The sequence below is a fragment of the Anopheles coluzzii genome, chromosome 2 (genome assembly GCF_943734685.1).
Source record: "Anopheles coluzzii chromosome 2, AcolN3, whole genome shotgun sequence".
NCBI lineage: Eukaryota > Metazoa > Arthropoda > Insecta > Diptera > Culicidae > Anopheles > Anopheles coluzzii.
In genome coordinates this window covers 40,402,896-40,422,393 of record NC_064670.1, presented here as the reverse complement: position 1 = coordinate 40,422,393, position 19,498 = coordinate 40,402,896, and the positions used below count along the sequence as shown (strand labels likewise).

At 41.7% G+C, this 19,498-nt stretch overlaps 2 protein-coding genes across 3 annotated transcripts in view; one reads left to right on the top strand and one right to left on the bottom strand.

Annotated features, from left to right (window-relative positions):
* The window catches only part of LOC120948219 (PDF receptor), a 37,493-nt gene that overhangs the window by 8,115 nt on the left and 9,880 nt on the right, over nt 1-19,498 (top strand). The gene's annotated exons all lie outside the window — the stretch shown is intronic.
* Nucleotides 15,861-17,635, bottom strand: LOC120948221 (rRNA methyltransferase 3, mitochondrial). The gene is made up of 3 exons (XM_040364337.2): nt 16,745-17,635; nt 16,199-16,637; nt 15,861-16,120 (listed from the first exon to the last, which is right to left on the bottom strand). Exons 1-3 carry the CDS (start codon nt 17,517-17,519, stop codon nt 15,949-15,951), a joined length of 1,386 nt encoding a protein of 461 aa, XP_040220271.2. The 5' UTR covers nt 17,520-17,635; the 3' UTR covers nt 15,861-15,948.

The following is a 19,498-nucleotide window of genomic DNA, read 5'->3' as shown; positions in this document are numbered from 1 at the left end:
CATTTTCCATTTGCAGTGAGATGTTGTATTTCCGATACACGATTCGCAACGAAAGTTTTCCAGCGCGATGGGTTTGCTGCCAACCAGTGTAGGACAATACTTGAATCCGACCAAAAATATGGTTCTATTTCAATTTTCAAGGCACCGGAAACCTTTTCATACAGATGTGCCAAGAGTAATGCGGCTGATAGCTCTAAAAGAGGTAAACAAACTCGTTTTTGTTTACGCGAAGTTGCCAGAGGAGCTACTTTAGATTTAGCCGTTAGTAAATTCACTGTAACTGTATCATCGCTGGATACAGATCTGATGTAAATACAAGCGCCGTACGCCTTTTCAGACGCATCGCAAAATCCGTGTAGCTGTATTTGTTTTACAGGCGTGTGAGAAAGAACCCAACGTTGGATACTTATTTTATTAAGTTCTGCAAGATTTTTACGAAAATCTCTCCACTGTTTCTGTAGTGGTGGGTTGAGAGGTTCATCCCAAGACGTTTCATTGCGCCAAAGCTCTTGAAGATACATTTTAGCTGCCACTATCACAGGACCGACCAATCCTAAAGGATCGAAAAGTTTTGCCGAGTCTGATACAGCAATGCGTTTCGTAACTGGATTGTCATGATTGCTGTACTCAGGTGTTTCGAAGAGAAAATTGTCGGTTGTTGGTTGCCATTTCAGACCCAATGTTTTGATGCATGATGTTGGCGAATCAAGATCATAAACAGTTCGATCATCCCGAAGATCAACGGGAATTTTTTCTAGTAGTTCGGAGCAGTTAGATGTCCACTTACGAAGACAAAGACCAGCAGATTGAAGTAAATTCAATAATTGGTCACTGAGTTTCTGCCCTTCCTCTACACTATTGACTCCTGTTAGCATGTCGTCCATGTAAAAGTCGTTAGCTAAAACCTTTGTTGCCTCTGGGTAAGTATTTGCTTCTAGTTTTGCTAGATGTTGTAGAGTTTTAGTTGCGAGGTATGGTGCGCAAGAAGTACCATAAGTGACTGTGCTCAATTCAAATGTACAAATTGGTTCGGTTGGTTTATTGCGCCATAGAATTCGTTGCAAGGGACGGTCATCGTCAGCTACCAAAATTTGTCTATACATTTTCTCAATGTCCGCCACGAGTACAAATTTTGGCATACGAAATCTTAGCAAGATAGACATAAGATCGTCTTGAAGGATTGGGCCTACCATCAAACAATCGTTTAATGAGACTCCACTGCTGGAAGAGCACGACGCGTCAAACACCACCCGAAGCTTGGTGGTAGTTTTATCGGGACGAAGCACACAATGGTGCGGCATGTAATAGCTTGGGCTAACTTGTACTGTGGTGTTTTCTGTTATTTGTACCATGTGGTTAAGGTTTATATATTCTGAAACAAACTGTGAATATTCTGCTTTAAGTTGTGGTCTGGTTTCTAAACGTCTTTCTAATGCTAGGAATCTGCGCAAAGCAATAGATTTGGATTCGCCCAGCTGGGCAATTTTGTCGTCGCGTGTTGGTAGAGAAACCACAAACCGACCTGCGGTGTTACGTTTTGTTGTTCTATCAAAATATTGTTCACATTTGCTTTCTTCCACCGATAGTTTGCTGTTAGTCTGGCATGCTTCAAGTTCCCAAAATTGTCTAAGCTGTGCGTCGAGGTTGCTGCTCACATGAGCCACTACTGATGTTTGCTCACTTGGTTGGCAAACGGTGGCTCTTCCAGCTATGACCCATCCTAGCACAGTTTTTTGTACTGCCAATGCACCTGACTGCATTTTCAAAAGGCCCTCTTCCAAGATTAGATAATACAGGTCCATGCCGATTATCATGTCGATTGGTCCGGGTTCATGGAAATTAGGGTCTGCTAGTTCGATGTTTAGAGGTAAGGTTAGCTTTGTTAGATCGACTGCACTTACCGGTAGATTTCTTGTGACTTGGCTGAGCACATGAAATTTGGATGTCGTTCTAAAAGCACTGCAATTTGACTTGATGCTCACCATGACCGATGAGTAAGACATGATTTTCGACTCACCAATACCGCCGATCGAGTGTACTTCCTTGATGCGAGGGAGTCGAAGACGTTGTACTAGTCGTTCTGTCACAATATTCAATTGTGATGCTGAGTCGAGCAGAGCTCGCGCCCAATACTGCGTTCCGTTGCAGTCACATACCTTGACCACGGCCGTTTGAAGCAAGACCGTTGAAGATACCTGATTAGAAGCCGGTGGCACATTCACAAAACAATGATTTAACGAAGCTGGAGTTTCTGGATTAGACGAAGCAGGAGTGGAAGGACCGGGTTGGCATTCGGGTATCGTTTGCTGTTGCAATACTTCCTGAACTGGCATGGCATTCGATTGTTCGTGTAACATGGTGTGGTGCTTCTTGTGGCAAATACGGCATGTACCTGATGGACAGTCCTTAACCGTATGACCCAATGATAAACAATTGAAACACAGTTTCTTGTTCTTCACTAAATCCTTTCGATCATTCACTGCCATGTTTCGGAACATAACGCACTTGTAAGGAGAATGTTTCACGTCACGACAAAAAACACACTTTTCCGCTGCACCTAAGGACACTGTCGAATACGCTGCTGTGTTCTTCTGGACCGGTTTGCGTCGAAACTGTGATGAGGTTTTGTCCGACGGATCTAATTTCACTGATTCCACAGATTGTAATACTCTACATTGATCTCGGAGAAACTTCACTAACTCGTCGTAAGTAGGAACTTCAGTCGAACGCTTATGTGTTTCCCACTGTCGCAAAGTAGCCGCATCCAAACACGATGACAAGCGAAACACTAACAACGTACTCCACCCTTCAGGCCGTTCACCAAGCTTTTCTAACATTTTCAAATTTCGCTCAAATTCATCCACCAGACGCATGATAGATTCCGGACATTCCTTTTTAATCGGAGAGATGGCAAAAATAGAGTCCACATGAGATTTCACTATTAGATATTTGTTCTCATATCTGGTGCATAGTAAATCCCAAGCAACGCTGTAATTCGCTGTGGTAACTTCTATCACTTCAATCACGCGCTTTGCATCTTCCGTTAGACATGAAATCAAATACGTAAATTTGTCCACTTCACTTAGCTCCGGCGCCGCATCTATCAGCGTTTTGAAATTATCACGAAACGTCGTCCAATTTTGCAAAGAACCGTCAAATTTCGGTAATTTGATTTCCGGTAGCTTCACTCGCGATGTTTGCTTCGAAACGTTAGAAGGTAACACTTCTTTCACTGTAGCAGCTGCGATTCGCTGCTTTGCGTTTCGCATTAATTTATACAACTTCGTCTCGAAGCGTGCATAAATTTCTTCCTCTTCTTCGATTGTGTCCGACACTTCTAAAATGCTCACATGCACTTTCTCGTATTCCGACTGCACCGCCGCAAGTCGGTCCGCACATTCGTTAAGCTGGGAAATTTCCAGATCCGCATCGCTTAGAATGGTATCCAGTCGGTTCATCTTTCGATCGAGATGATCGCGCACTCTGGAAGCCTTTTCATGTTCCAACATGTCACTTTTTCCCGTTCCGAAACCTTTGAACGGGTCAGAGAGATCCATCTTAGACGTCGACGGCAATTGTTCACCTGGTGTGACACTTTTTTCATGGTCGCCCACTAGATCGGCAACTTTTACCGGCGTGCGTTCCACTGACATTGTTCTTATTGTTCATCAACACTTTCACTGTGCACAATCACGTTCGCGGATAGTGATTGTAGCTAGCATTAGGTTTCGAATCGAACTAAGCAAAACTGCTGTTGGAATTCGTTTCGAGTAACCAAATGTTCGAATCCGGTTCGAAGGACCAAAAAATGTTTTGAATTTAAACATTAAAACTTTGGACTGCTGTGAAAATTCTTTTATTTTGACCGATCGCGTCGAGTGCTAAAGATGGACTGCCCTTTTATTTCATACGCTCATGATAGCAAACTTCTGTGGTTTGTCGCTTAACCTATGAAATTCTAAGAAAGGCCGATCGGCCACCAAAAGCGCGCACGTGCCTTAGCGCAGACAATTGTCTTTTGTTTTACAAAGCAAATACAGAGTTCTCGGTACTGTTTTCGCTTCGCTCACACCATCTGGCGCCCCTAGTTCCTAGCATTCCTATTCCTATTCTTCCTATTCTTTTGCTTCGACAAATGGAAAACAAGACAATGCCAAAGATGATGTGAACAGATGTCAAATTTGCAACGCGTAAGAATTACTAATTCGCTCTAGGTCAAACAAGAATCCAGGACAAAAACTCAATAATGAATGTGGTTCAGGAATTCGTAACCTGAACAAAAGCCAAAACTGATACTCTAATCGAAGCGACAGCGATAGAGCATGTAGTAGGGATGATGCCTGGTTTAGGAAGATAGGACAAGGAAATAAACATCTCCATATTTCCTACATGGACAATAACAGGCACAGTAAATAAGACTATGCGTACGCCGCACAGATAGAGCAAATTCCATGATTCGGTTCGGTTCTTGGTCTTTTAAACTTGAACTGTTGGAATCTTGAATTCATACAAAACAAAGCTCTTTGAACGATTGGATGGCTGCCACATCATGGGAACGTCTGCTGTCCAAGCTACCCTTAGAGTCCTTTCCCATTCACTTACAAATTCAAAATACACATAGGGAACTTCAGACGTTTAACCTGGAAAGTCTTTCTATTTTCGATAGAATTAATTATTGGTCAACGTTCTCTGTTAACTTCGAAATGTTCAAATACTTACTCTGAAGCATTTCTGAACGCATTTCTTTATTTCCATCCATTCTTAGTCGACATAAAACTGTTACTCACACAGCAAATATACAACAACTTGAATAATATAATGAATAATACGATTTAACATCAAACAAAAGCGAGAACATCGGATACAGAATCGTGATAAACGGAGAAAGCTTTTTATGTTCTCCCATTTCAAACTATCGTCTCGCACCCCGTTGCACCGTAACTCTTTCCCATCCCGCTGCGTTGCGCAAAGCATTCCCAGCACACGGAGCAAAGTAAATAGCTAAGTACATTATTATTATTTTTACAGCCAACAGTTCTACCTTCTCGGCGCGCATTGTGTACTTGTTATCCACTTCTCATCCGACTGTGTAACGGTGCGCTGATATTGGACTGGTTCCGGCAAGCACGCAGCGGCAGACTAGTGCCGAAGCCGGCAAGGCAGCCAGACTAGACCCCGGGTTCACATTTGCACAGTGCAGAGGCAAAAGCAATCAAAATGGTTTTGCCAAAAAGTTCAGCCTTATGCGGGGCAGCAGTAGAGCAGTGCTAGAAAAAGCAGAATCATTTGGTATGATTTCTTGTGTACTTTTTGTTTACAAAACCGTGTTGGCTTTACGTCCCTTCCTGAACAAAGGATGGGCACCATTTTTGCTCTCCCATGATGCCGAGGTGGGGCAGTTAGTTTGTATCAGACATACTTTGTGGCATTTTTTATTCAAAACCATATGAACAAAGCTAGGGAAAGGTGCAGACGGTTGGAGAAACAACCCAACAGAAACACCCCCGCTGATCGATACGACTCCATGCGAGTCGATTTGATTTGAAAGTTTGTCTAACCTTCTCCAGCTGGGACTGTTTGAACCCGGCGTTATCTGATGCGTCCTCCCAGCACCGGCACCGGCGTTTGTTTTAATGAAATGTTAATTTATTAATACGATATGTTCGTCCACACACACAGTCTCACAAAAAGGGCTATGGTTTTAAACACAATTATTACCGGCTTGCCGCTAAGCGGACAAAAGGGCAAACAGATGATAGAGCGCTCACTTTAGGCATTCCATGATTAAATCAAATTAAACTACTCGATACCGACCGGTTTCAGGTTCTTAGAAATTAAGCAACCCGCCCACGGTCACCCCCTTTTCGTCGGTGATGATGATGATGCAGCCGACAGGATTGGTTGGTTTAGGCATTTGCCCAACCAAACCAGCACCACCAGCAGGCACCGCGGGGATATTACATTTTCCACATTCTTTGATCTTGCAGCACCATTGCAATTAGATGATGAGATGGCACTGCTGCTGCTACTACCCACTGCAACAGCGGTAGCTGCTGCAGCGGCACCAGCCGGAGATGACATTGGGGATGAGGCTGATGCTTTTCCGAAATCACGTCCCCGAGCGATGGCACCCCGGCATCGCAATGAAAATGGTTGCCGAAGGTCATCCACGTAATGCGCAGCCCTGGGAGTGGAGGAAATGAACAGCTTTCTGCCAACAGTTTTGCTGCCGTTTTTTTTCTTTTTCTTACCTCTCCGATGCCACTATTTATGCGTCATACTTGATCCTCTGGTGCCACTGAATTTATGTGTGCTACCTTTTTTTTTGTTCTGTATGAAGGGTAAATCTACGCCAGCAATCGCGTTACCGTTTATCATCCACGAGGATACATCGTAGCTGAAATGGGATGGCCTTTGGGATATCACTGGAGGGGGAAAAACAGGAAAAAACGCATAAATTTCCAGCCAAAAATATGTGCCATACCAGGTGCATATGCCATTCATCACTCGCCAAAGGTATTCCAGACCAGTCGCCATAAACAACCGCAAATTCCTTCCGCGCTATGATTTGGGATATTTTGGGCTGCTTTCACCCTACCGGTGATCTGTTTGTTCAACATATGACTTCATCAAAGACTGTACAAAGCCAAAGCCAGGAGGCAAACTGAAAGCTGCGGAAGAGAGAGAGAGAGAGAGTATGCTGATCGACGGGGCGGTGCTGTTGAATCGGCGCATTCTGCGGTGTGATGATCAGATTTTAATGCAGATAACAAATGAATATGGAGTTTTCCGGACGTTTTTTGTCTCTTTCGTCGTATCTCGCCATATCTTCTTCTCGCTCATCTCTCTTTTGAAAGCATAATGGACGAGCTTGTCATAAATCAAATGCGAAACAAATTTTACAATCCCGGGTTTCGCGCGCACTGACGGCTAGAGGCCATCGGCGGACCAGAACCCCGTCGGCGATATGATAGCATCCGCGAACAGCTCCGGGCGAATTGCAAGCTCAACCAACCGGGGGGCCACCGTTTGAAAAGTGCCATTCGCTGTACTGCCCCCCCCCCCCCCCCCCCCCCCCCGTCCTGGGATGGATGGGGGGGTGAGAAGGGTGTTTATGTTCACGCCTGCCAGTCGCTCGAGAGCAATCAATTTCAAGTGTTTTCCGGTCGGAGGAAATCGGAATTTGTTTACACCGTGTTGTGCTCGACGTGATGGCGCGGGTGGCGGGAAGGACGATGATATTGGCTGATTTGCTCCATTAAACGTGTGCACACAATCACCGGTGGATGGAGAGCTGGCGATCGGTGGAAGCGTTTAGTCAGCATACAAACATACACGGGGGGGGGGGGGCAAGCATTTTTGTGGGAGGCAAGGAGCGGTCGCCTGTGAGCCATTTGAAGAGCAACTGGACAAAAAAAGAAAGGTAAATTAGAACAGCAAAGCAAATGAACATCGCAACAGCAACAGCAGTAACGTGATGGTGTAAATTATCTTACCCATATTAAAAGGCAACATAATGCTCGGCTTCCCTCCCCCAGGGTCGTCTTTCTTCGTCCTCCGCGCTGCGAAATACCTTGTACAGCCTACAGCTACAACGACCCCCAAATCGTAAACTTTTTACTTTAACTCCGTAGGTAAACAGAAACGCAATACGCCAACTTTTTGGAGCCATCTTCTTGCTTCCTTGAACGAGAACATCTCGGCTGACGGTCTATTTTAAATGGAATGGACAAAATTGCCCGGAAAAAAATGGAGGCCAGCAACATTCATCGGTACTTTGCTATCCTGTGGCGGAATTGAGGCATTTTGGAATGGATGGAAAGCTCTCTTAAAGCGACGGACTCGCGACAGAAGGAGCCGTTTTGCCGTTTATTTGCCTTTCCGTAAATCGTGGAAATATGGTCAACAAATAGGGTAATTTGCCAATTGTTGCACACCATCCAATTATTGCACACTGCGTGTAAATGGTTGTTTATCCAAATATTTATAAAACATTCATGAAAGCATTTTTCCTTAAATGTGAAGAATTTTAACCACATATTCCACTTTTTTTTAAGACCATATTTTCGATTTTTTGAATACAACTGAAAATATTTCGACTGATTTCGATCAAATCGAATGGATTTCTTAACAAAGCCGCTAACAATTGTCTCTACCAAAATCAGGTTTTTCCCCCTGTAAACAACGTAGGAGAAGGTAGGTAAAGACGGACACCTTAAAGAAAATTTTAAAAATCTAGGAATATGTTGATGTGCAATGTGCATACATTATCTTACACTCATGTTTTATCAGAAAGTGTGTTGAAACTTTTAAGTTTCTATCGATTTGATGAAATAAATACATGATTTTTTTCGTACTGTTTTGAAATCTTGTTAGGGTAAGACCTGATATGGGAAAGATGGACACCATGAAGGGTAAGATGAACACCTATAGAAAACGTTGGAAATTGAAGAGTTTTATAGTATTATAACATATCCCATTGATTTCCACATCCTGTTACGTGCATAAACCAATTCTTGGCCACATGCAACGGCGTTTAATTTAGCCGTTCATTCAGGATTTGTAAGAACCACTTCTAATACCTCGAAAAATGCAGAATCTAAACCATTATTGAAATAATGGGCACTAACAGTTGACGTTGCACTAGCTTACAAAACAACAGTCTAGAACTTCCCTTTAGGAAATTACTCCGCGGAAAGTTCGCGACCAAAGCATGTTTGAGAGACTTGTTAATAGGTGAAGCCAGTCAAGTATGAACTTTTTGATATTTGTAATTTCATAAAATCTATCATCTATTCCTGAACGAGTTCATATCAGTGCTTCCACTGATCGTCTAGCGAATAATATCATAACGCATGACTGCTATTTTGACCGTTGTTTCATTTATCGCTTATTTCAATATTTTCTCTAGTTGCTGATTGGTTTATAGCTTCGGAATATCCTTATTTAAGTTATTTAATGAGATCTGTTCATCACCAATTGACATAAGAAGCAAAATAAACCAATACATTCGGTGCTCATCTTTCCCTACGACAAAGTGTCCGTCTTTCCCACTTTGGTGTCAGAATTCATAAACCACCAGAAAACAAGATTTTTTATTACTTTCATCCTCGTTCTTTCGCTGTTTTTTTCCTCATAATCACGACAACTCATTCATGTAATAAAAATTCCGAAAATATAAACAATGCAAGTTCAAATTAGATTCTCAAGGGACCGCACGATTGAAAATTTGTTTTGTTCGTGAATTTAACCAATTGTGCATATATTCTGCCAAAAATGTTCTCAAATGTGTTGCTCTACTTTCAGTTTGAATTCTGCATTGTTGAATTATTCGAAAATTATCTTTTTCGTGCATTTATGACAAGTGTTCATCCTATCCGCAGTGTCCGTCTTTACCTACCATCCCCTTACACTTACATTTTCATTGTAATCAAACAAATAAGGTGAAATCCCACGATCCGGTAGCAAAATTTTCGTCTTTTTGCAAAAAATACTTATTTTAATCCTGTTCGCTTTAATTTTAAACACTGTTTAATAATTGGAACAAATAGAGTGCTTTGACCCTATTGATTGCCCAGCCCAAAGCCTCCTTTTTTACCGTGCTATCATTTTTACAGTGTTTTGTTTACAATTGGCGTGCGATTGCAGGTGCTAATTACTTTGCGGAATTCCGGCTTGAACCAAGGATACATGTAATGTAACAGCGTTTCGTATTGTCCTAAACACTAGATAGAAAAACATCAATTGCAGGGCTCATTTTTGTCTATTTCAGTGTATGTCAAAGTGTGCAATAATTGGATATAAAGTGTTCAATAATAGAATGTGGAGTTTTTGTAAGTGTGCAACAATTGAATTTTTGAATAGGACTAGTTAAGGCCCGGTAAAATCTACCGGATGTCCTCAAATTTCGAATTATTTTCAAACTCTACACGTTCAGTGGCAACAACCATAACTCAAACACCTATTTGTTCTTATTTGTTCTTACAAATGTGTTAACCTTGTAACTTCCTGGACAGTTCTTACTGTACATTGCAGAACCGTAAAATATCGATGAGGCTACTTTTGAGCCATACTGATGTAAATCTTAAATCTTAAATAACCTTTAAAAACCAAGTCACGCAATTTTGTAATTATTTTTAACTGGTGTTAAAAATTAAGGCTATTTGTTACGCACGTAAAGTACCAATGAATCTTATTTACTAACACTTGTAAGTAATAACAATGATAATCATGATTGGCGAGTTTTATGGCCATTTTGATAAAATAGAAGGTTCAGTAGCTGCATTCCTACTTATTTTCAATCGAACTGATACGTTCCATGCCTCTGTTGACACAAATGTATAATTTTTTTATTATTAATTTATAGTTATCGGCGTGATTTTTTGGAAAGCATAGCTAAGTAGTAACCTCTACAACGTGTTAATTGAATAACGTATTGATGTGCAGTGGATTAAAAAATTAGGGTGCCGCTAACACATATACAACATGTTTAGATCCAATGCCAATTGCGTACTTAAAAACATAAAATTTTTGAAATGCTCACTTCTGCTTCAATCCATTTTGTGTTTTTTATGCCCATAAATGTAAGATTGAACTACAAAAATATGATATCGCACATGGTTCGAATTCCATTTCTACTCTTTTTTTCGACTTATGTTTCATACGTTAAGGCCGGGCTACATTGATCGTACTCGCAAGCGTAATTTCGATTTTTACTAGCGCATCTGGCGGCGGCTGACCGAAGCATTTTGTCAAACAATTTGGAGCCGCTTCAGAAAATACGTTAATTTTCCATGTTTTTTACTTAAATCGGAGGAGAAAAGTTTTGTAAAAAGTAGATGCACATGTCCTGCACGCATTGCATCCATTTACATGACAAAAAACGATGGAAAAACTACTTAATTAAAAGATTCAGCATGACCATTCTCTCGATGACCAAAAAAAGCTTCCACCAGCCGCCGCCAGATGCGCTAGTGAAAATCAAAATTACGCTTGCGAGTACGATCAATGTAGCCCGGCCTTTAGGTAATAAGTAATAGATGCTTGGATTGATTAGATTGATGAGATTTTGAATGTAAACTTTCCCGGTCTTAAGGCCGGGGTACATTGTCCGTACTCGCTGGTGTAATTTCGATTTTCACTAGCGCATCTGGCGGCGGCTGACCGAAGCATTTTGCTAAACAATGTAGAGCCGCTCCAGAAAATATGTTATTTTTCTATGTTTTTACTTTAACTGGACTGAAAAAGCTTTGTAATTGCTAGACAAACATATTGTGCAAGTATTTCAGCCGTTTTCGCATAAAAAAACGGTGTAAAAACTAATTAATTTTGAGATCCAACACGACCATTCCCCCGACGACCAAAAAAAGCTTCCACCAGCCGCCGCCAGATGCGCTAGTGAATATCAAAATTATACCACGGAGTACGATCAATGTAGCCCGGCCTTTAAATTTCAAAAAGGTCATTTCCAAAAACGCCGTCAAAATTTTATTTTATTATCCTGAAACTGATTTTGAAGTATTGAATGGAATTGGTATTTGTGTATGAGACAAATGTCATTGTTGCGCCAAATATCAAATTTCAACAGTGAACATATCCCCTCATATAACCATTCCAAAGGTGTAGTTCTAATATTCCGATCTATACTGTTTTAAAAAAGAATGGTTCAACACTGTTATAGCCTTTCCAGATCAATCAACTAAATTCTCGTTTACTTGCAAACTACTTTATTTACTCTTGCCGCCCCACATTTTTCAGATTTTGCTTCAAATTTCACGTTTCCTTAATTATAACGTGATTGTTCTTAATCAACTCCATAGTACGGTGATTGCATCACATGGTAGATATCACCATCACTCTTGATAGATACAGTCAGAATCTTTTCAGCCCTCTTGGGCACGTTACAGTAAGCATAGTTTCATTGTGGATCATTCTGCAGTTGACGCTGATCCGGCTAAATGCAGTGCGCACGGTTGTCTCACCTAACGCGCTGTATGTTGCAGCAATGTTGCGCAATGAACCATCTCTCCCTTTAGTGCTTTGTTCCGGAAGGACATCCTGAAATAAGTAGTTCTTCCCGCCCGCGAGCAAATCGTTACAAATTCAATTTTAATTTTCAAGCCATCAATACTCCCGCCGCTTCCTCGCTCAAAATTTCAGATTTTGATGTGCCATCATCAGGTGGCTAATTTGCATCTTTAATTATTTAAGAAATGTTCATTATATCCAATACCATGTGATTTCAAATCGATTTATCCAAACAAAAAATCTAAGTAACCATTACCCGCAACATCCGCGGGCTAGCAATAGTGCTTGGAGCAAGTCCTTTCGCAACAACGCGCGTTGCTAAGAGAGCTCTGCTCTCACCGCTTTCTTTCTCTCTTGCTGAATGTTTACTCTCACGTCATTGCGGCGATTTTCGATTTTATATATAGTGAGATTAAAAATCAGTATTTCATGCCATTATTCATCATTTTTATCCCAACCATAAAATATAGATACTATTTTTGAAACAATAATGAGGTATGCTAGACACAAATAACAAGAATATTGTGGTTTTATCCATCTCAAACATATGAAATACGTTGACTGTTCCCTTAAGTGTGCAACAATTGACAAAATACCCTACGACGAATTACAGTATACCAGCTCTAACTTACGGTTCAAATATTTTACTGCTGTTCATTGATATACTGGACAAGCCTTTAATGGTATTTGTTGGAAAGTTCTTAAAAGATCTTAAAATATTTTAATTTTTTTTATTTAACAAAATTAAGCTTATTAAATGGCTCAAAGACCTTCCTACAAGATTTATTTCGCTAGCGATTACACATAACGCATTTTTATTTTATTTGGTGACTTTTAGATCTTCTAAGAACTTTCAACTGTGTATACAACAAATTTACCATATTTCCATACTTTCTTTTTCGTGTAATGTCTGATTTACTTTTTTTTTTCATTCAAACATTTTCTACAGGGATTTTAGCTTATTTTTAGGCGAGTCATTTTAAAAGAATATTTTACGATGTTGTTTTGTGTATTTATATTGTTATATTGTTTGTCTTAGTTTTCGATCCGAGTGGCAAACAATACATTTAATGTATGTGTACTTGTTGCCTTTAAACACGAACATGTTTAACTCCAACCAAAAGTTGCTGTGTCGCAATTCTAATTTTGAGGGTCTAATTGAGGATCTAATTTTGTTATGGTAATAAGACAGAAAACACCTCAACATAGACAATCCATTTGGGGAAAATACAGCACAATACCATCACAATTACATCATGACGTAAATATTGACGCCCGTATTACATAAACATACCGATTTTGAAATGCTAATACTCGAAATTATATGCTCGTTGTAAACATTTTACCCACCAACAACATTCAAGCATACCTCGCCTTTATCTTTGTACTTCTTCGTCCTGTGTGTTTTGCATTTTGTTTGTTTTGAGACACACTTTCAGCCTTCTCCATTGCTAAAAGTTATTCCTCAAAAAAGTAACACTGCACAGCAAAACAAAAAACAAAACGAACAAAACGAACCCTTTTCTTCGACCCAAATATTTGGCGAGGAGATCGAATCGTTGCGATATAAATAAATCCTTCCACACACACACAAAAAAGTGCAGCTGTGTTGATGGTTTTCACAGAAACTTTTTCCATTTTAAATTGAGCAGTGGGTATCAAATGTACAATTAAAATTGTTCATGGTGCAAATTTGCTATTGCTTTGTTTTGTATCATCTCAACAATGTCTTTGTTTCTTACCCTTCCCTTTATTAAATTTAGAAATGGGACCATAATACGGTAAGCAGCTAACTTTAATATTATGAATTTTATTTAAGAATTGTTTTGAACCATTAAAATGTTCGTTAAAGACTCGTTATTTTACATTGCATTGTAGATTTATAGGGCCTGTAACATATCTTATTTACATTGTTTCGCCCAAGATTGAACAGCCCAATGTTCGCCGGAGATATAAATAGGTACAACAATAATTGCCTAACTAATTAAAATAACCTAATTAACACAACGACGTCAAAGGTTCGACGGCTAGGACGGCGGGACGACGACGAAGAAGTAATTAGAAAAGTAACAGCAACATTTACAATTCATTGCTCAGTGAACTTCATCTCCGAGGCGTTCAACTGCGAACCCACAGCACTGACGTCGAGGGGTCTTGCACATTTGTGCCAAACACAGCTACTCATCCATAATCTAGCGTCGGGTTTGGTGAAACGGTACTCACAAAACTCAATGTGCATCCCCTTGGAATAGCAGCAGTTCAGACCAGCAAACACGGACAACAGCCATCATGCACGCATTGCAACTCAATTACGGTTGTCCGTTTTTCCAAAGTACCATTATTTATACAGCCTTTGCACAATGTGATGCCGAGCAGTGTGTAGTGTGCCAATCAGTCCGATTGCATGAGTGTTACCTACGATGGTTTTAACAATTAACAGCTGCGCCATTTTAAAAGCCATCGGACCGGCATACATCATGTGAGCAGTCATTTGCATCACAAGTTCTGAAAGTAGCGCCCACACGAAAGGTTTACCATGGGTGGAATTTAAATTGTATTTAAAAAAACTTATTAAAATTCATTTTGCCGTTGAACGGCAAAGCCCCACACCTGGTAGTGTGTTCTGTAAGGAATTATTTTTACGAATCCGGCTTTCCTGTTAGATGGATAAAATCAACAACATTTTTCACGTAAGCGCACTTTGGCGCGCTAACCACCGTGTTGGTAACTTGTGCTAACAGGAATTTGCCCGGCATGCGCCCGAAGCGCTAAACGTAGATTCATTTCATGAAAACCACGAATGTTCGATGAACGCTACTGGCGCGGGACTGGTAGAGAGATTAATCATAGACGGTGCACAATATATAAAACACAGCATAGCACAGACGGCTCTCAACGGTGTGAGGTGCTGATTTGAATTGTTAATCATATTTACGATGTTATTTAACTGGATCGCATGCTTCGTGGCAAATTGATTGAGTCAGGGGCTCCATGAAATTCAATTTTTAGCATCGTACGGTAGCCGACCTTGAAGATGATTTGATAATTGATAGATGAAAAGAGAAACCTAATGAAGCGCGGTGCGCTGGGATACGGCTTCAGCAAAGCTTAAATCGTACGAGCTTAGGAATTTCTGCAGCTCGACCCCAACGATACTTCAATCTAAGTTTTCGTTTCGTTTTTTTTTCTTTTTTGGCCAAAGAAAATACTTAATTCAGTTTATTTTTTGTACCCGTATGAAGGTCGGGCTGTAGATACACAATTCCGTTAGAAAAACGTTTAACGCAAGAACCACGAGACCAACAAAAAACAACTCAAATATCGCACAACCATCTCTTCCATCGTTCGGTTTTGCCCACGCACGCCATTCACGGTTATGACCCGAGCCCGAGTGCCGTTATGCTGCTCAGGCCATAAGCATGAAGCACACCAGCAAAAAGACACCATGGACCGCGTAAGCCAACTGCATTGGCAGATTGATAAATGTTGTTTTTCAGCTCGTCAGTCTCAATACTTTTGACATTCGTTTTAAAACGTGGCAGCACAAAGGGGCAAAGGGCAAAAGGGTGTTTGGCGTGGTCGCAAGATCGATTGCACATGAGTGAAACAGTGGGACCCGCCGTAAAGCACATCACATTGCGGCAACAAACATTGGACAGCTTTTCTGTCGCACTCGGGTTTAGATTTAGTGAAAAGTGTCGTTGTTTGTGCAAGAAACTGCCGCAATGTGAGTTGAAATCGTTGTAACCGACAGCCATTTAAATGTTCCGTATTTGATCGAAACAAAAGCAAAGCAGTTTCTTTCGGGCATTGCAACAATGAACAAGAGTATCTTTACTGTATTAATTACTTAATGTTTTACTACTAAATTCCTTACATGCTCGAGCATTTGATTTGTGTGTGTGTTTGTTGCCATAGCTGCTAAGTCGTACCTTCTAACTGCAGTAAGGTTCGTCTCATTTCGTAAAGAATAACGCTCAATGCGGATGCTGTGTTGAGACTTTCGACGCCATTCTCTAGCGGAATATGTGCCACAAACTTGCGATCTTGCGGCGCTTGCTCCCCGTCGTTCTGTGTGAGCTGATGAATCAAGCTAGGGATAGAGAGAGAAAAAACAAGAAATTAAATCAGTTGCAGAACGCTACATACAAACCCCTGGAGCTACACGCACCTTCGAATGTCATCACTAACGCCATACGTTTCACCACCGATTACCAGCACCACATGATCGGCACTGCCGTAATCGATCCGATCGTAGTGCTTCCAGCGGAATCCGTTGCGCTCGTCGGTCGGCTTCTTGTTATCCGCCACCACAAAGATTGAACCGGCACGCACGTGCTCGGGCAGCTGGTACGTTTCGATCGGACCGTAAATCGGCACGCGGAAGTGTGCGCCGGCCCCGCCCCGCAGGCACTTCAGATCCCACGGATGGGCGCAACCTTTCAGCAGAATTACTTCCCGTACGGATACCGCGGCGCAGCTCCGCACAATGCTGCCCAAATTGTTCGGCTCGCGGATGTTGTCGCAAACCACCGTCACCGGAAGCCGTTTGCTGCCGGTCGCGTTCCGGGTAACTAGCTCGCTCATATTAGACGGTTCGCCGAAGATCCCTGAAACGAAATGGAAACAAACAAACGCAAAATAATTATACACGCTCCCGTCTCCTCCTTGCGGTCTCGCTCTCGTCCGATTCGCCATTTTTTTTTTTTCTCTTTACCTATCAAGCCCGGGCTCGTTGTTAACGATGACCACTCCATCATGGTTTGCCGTTTAACGAGAAAAATGGGGCAGGCTTTCAGCTTCGCCCTAAAAGTTAGATCCGCCAGCAGTTTCACATCACTCGTCACCATCGCTTCCAGCCGTAAACCGGCTTGGTAGCCATCCATTATCAACCGCCGGCCCTCCAGCACCAGCATCCGCTCGCGCTCCCGGTTTTTGCGCGATCCAATCAGCATCATCAAATCCCGGTACCGGGCATCGTTCGACTGTAGTATTGTGTAGCGCAGTTTCAACTCCTTGTCGTACCGCTCCTCCGACTCGTTCGGATCCTGGTAGCGGTGCTGCAGTATCTGGAGTGTGTCTTTCTCGATTGCAGTTTTCCTGTGCACGGGCGGGGCTGGCGGTTTCGCTGCTTCCCGCGACGCGTCTGCCGATTTACGGTCCGGCCGCAGCTTGGACCGTGGCACATCTTTCAGCAGCTCCGAAACCTTTAGGTTGGGAATACTTTTGCGATTGTTTAGCAGCTCATCTTCAGCACCCCAGCCGTCGTCGGTGTGTTCACTCGGTACGGCGGATTGTTTCTTTCCCGCCGGGTCGCCGGGCGTAGTGGACGATGCTTCCGGCACTATTTCACTCACGCGCGTGCCACGCGGTGCGCAAAGGGAGGAAGCAAGTTTCTGCTGCACACAGCTCACCACACCAAACTGTCGATAAAACGGTACACGGACACTAGTTTGTGCACAAAATCGCATCACCTTGCACGTTCGAATCATCGTTAGCACGCTGCGAACTGGTTGCGCTCCCGTCCGCCGATGAATGTAAACAAACGTAAACAAGCCCTGCCCGACAGCGCGGACCAGCGCTTCGGTGCACGTGTGCGTGAGAACTGTCAAAAACATATGGTTCGTTTCGCGTCGCTACGTGGAAACGCGCTGGCGGTGGCGATGGAACGTGGTGCATATTGTCCAGAACGCAGTATGAACTCGTGTTTTGCTATCGGATTAAGAAACTGCTCGTTTGAAACAATTTATTTTCAAAATAATTAAGAGAACGGAAGACGCAATATGGAATAAAATCATGCAGAAATCAACCGCAGGCATTAATTTACCTTGGTTTGGTTTCATCTTGGTACAAAGAATGTGGGCACATGGCAAAAGTATATGGCTTTACCCATCATTAGGGTTTTTTTAACTGGTAAAACGGTAAAATGTGATTTTCTATGATTTTTTAAATTTTTTTATTCACTTTCAGGGTACTTTCAGTACAAACTAATTAAAAGGGAATTTAAGGAAATGAAATCAAATTTAGTTCATTTAACATGCTACAGGGCAAGAACTACTGTGGATAATAACGGTATGGTACAGCGACAGACTTATCAACTTACATACTTACTTACTTGCTTAATTAAATCAAGAGTTTTTTTTACTATATAAGGAAACATTTTTTGCATTTATTATTTCGGCTTCGGCTGTATTGCAAAACTTCTTCTTCTTCTTCTTCTTCTTCGGCACAACAACCGCTGTCGGTCAAGGCCTGCCAGAACCCACTTAGTGAAGTGAGCTTGGCTTTCAGTGACTTATTGTTACCATAAGCAGGATAGTCAGTCCTACGTATGGGGGCACGGTCTATTCGGGACTTGAAACCATGACGGGCATGTTGTTACGGCGTACGAGTTGACGACTGTACCACCAACCGGCCCCTTTCTTACAAAGCTACAATTTCTTTATATCAGAACATCTATGTCAGAGAGACCATCTCGTGTAACATTGTTTTACATAAAATGTGTACTCAACGTCCCGCATTTTGAATACGTTTGATTATGCTAAGTTACAAAATGATAATGGCTATTGATTATTCGACTTTTTTATTCAGTAACAGTGTTATCACCTAATTAATTATCATTATGGAACATTTCACATCTGGACCATTTCGTCAAGAAACGGACGATCCAGTGGTGAATCCTACCTCGCCCAGCCTTTTAAGGAAGTCGATACATCCTTTTTATCACATCCTCGAGACATCTACCATGCGTTTAAACGCTTCTGTTTTATCATATCCCTCTATATTCATATGCACCATCCCAATAATACGATTCTAAGAGTTATAAACTCAATAATACAAGAATTGATGGAGCGATGATTTTTGAAAAGAGACTGGAGCAAACATAAAGCATGTTGTTGATCATAATATCAGTTATCTGGAAGGCTTGAGGATATCAAACTACCCAAACCCAATGCCGGTGGGTCTATCTTACCTTGTTATGAATGTGCTTATCAATAAAACCGTCATCAGGATCCAGCGTAATATCGGATAAAATTTGGAAAGGCAAAAATGGAAATAACCATTCAAGCAATTATCTTACCGATTCTTGATACGTTCAATCGACCAACGCTAATTTCTCGTATGAAAAGAACAAACGACGTCTGGTACAACGTCTATTGTTCTCCCTAGAGTGAGTGCATACCCTGACACACTTATCCACGACGAACATGCTCATTTGACTGCTCATCGATAATCAATCAAGTTGGTCCTGACGAGCTAGAACAGAAAGACGACAAAAAAAAACAGAACAGACACAGCGGACGAGAAGACATAAGCCACTTACGTGTCTAGCTCATGGTTAATGAGCTTTTTACAGCAGATAGCTCGCTGACAAGGACGTTTCATCGTTTCAACGAGTGTGCGTGGGTATGAATGAACCCGCGCACCGACCAGCGTATGAATGGAAGGTTGGCTTTAACATTGTAACGTT

Excerpts from the sequence above, each read along its gene's own strand:
- LOC120948221 (XM_040364337.2), bottom strand. The coding sequence starts at position 17,519 with ATGATTCGAACGTGCAAGGTGATGCGATTTTGTGCACAAACTAGTGTC. Across the intron at positions 16,638-16,744 it reads AACGAGCCCGGGCTTGATAG|GGATCTTCGGCGAACCGTCT; the intron begins GTAAAGAGAAAA and ends ATTTCGTTTCAG. Across the intron at positions 16,121-16,198 it reads GTTAGTGATGACATTCGAAG|CTTGATTCATCAGCTCACAC; the intron begins GTGCGTGTAGCT and ends CTCTATCCCTAG.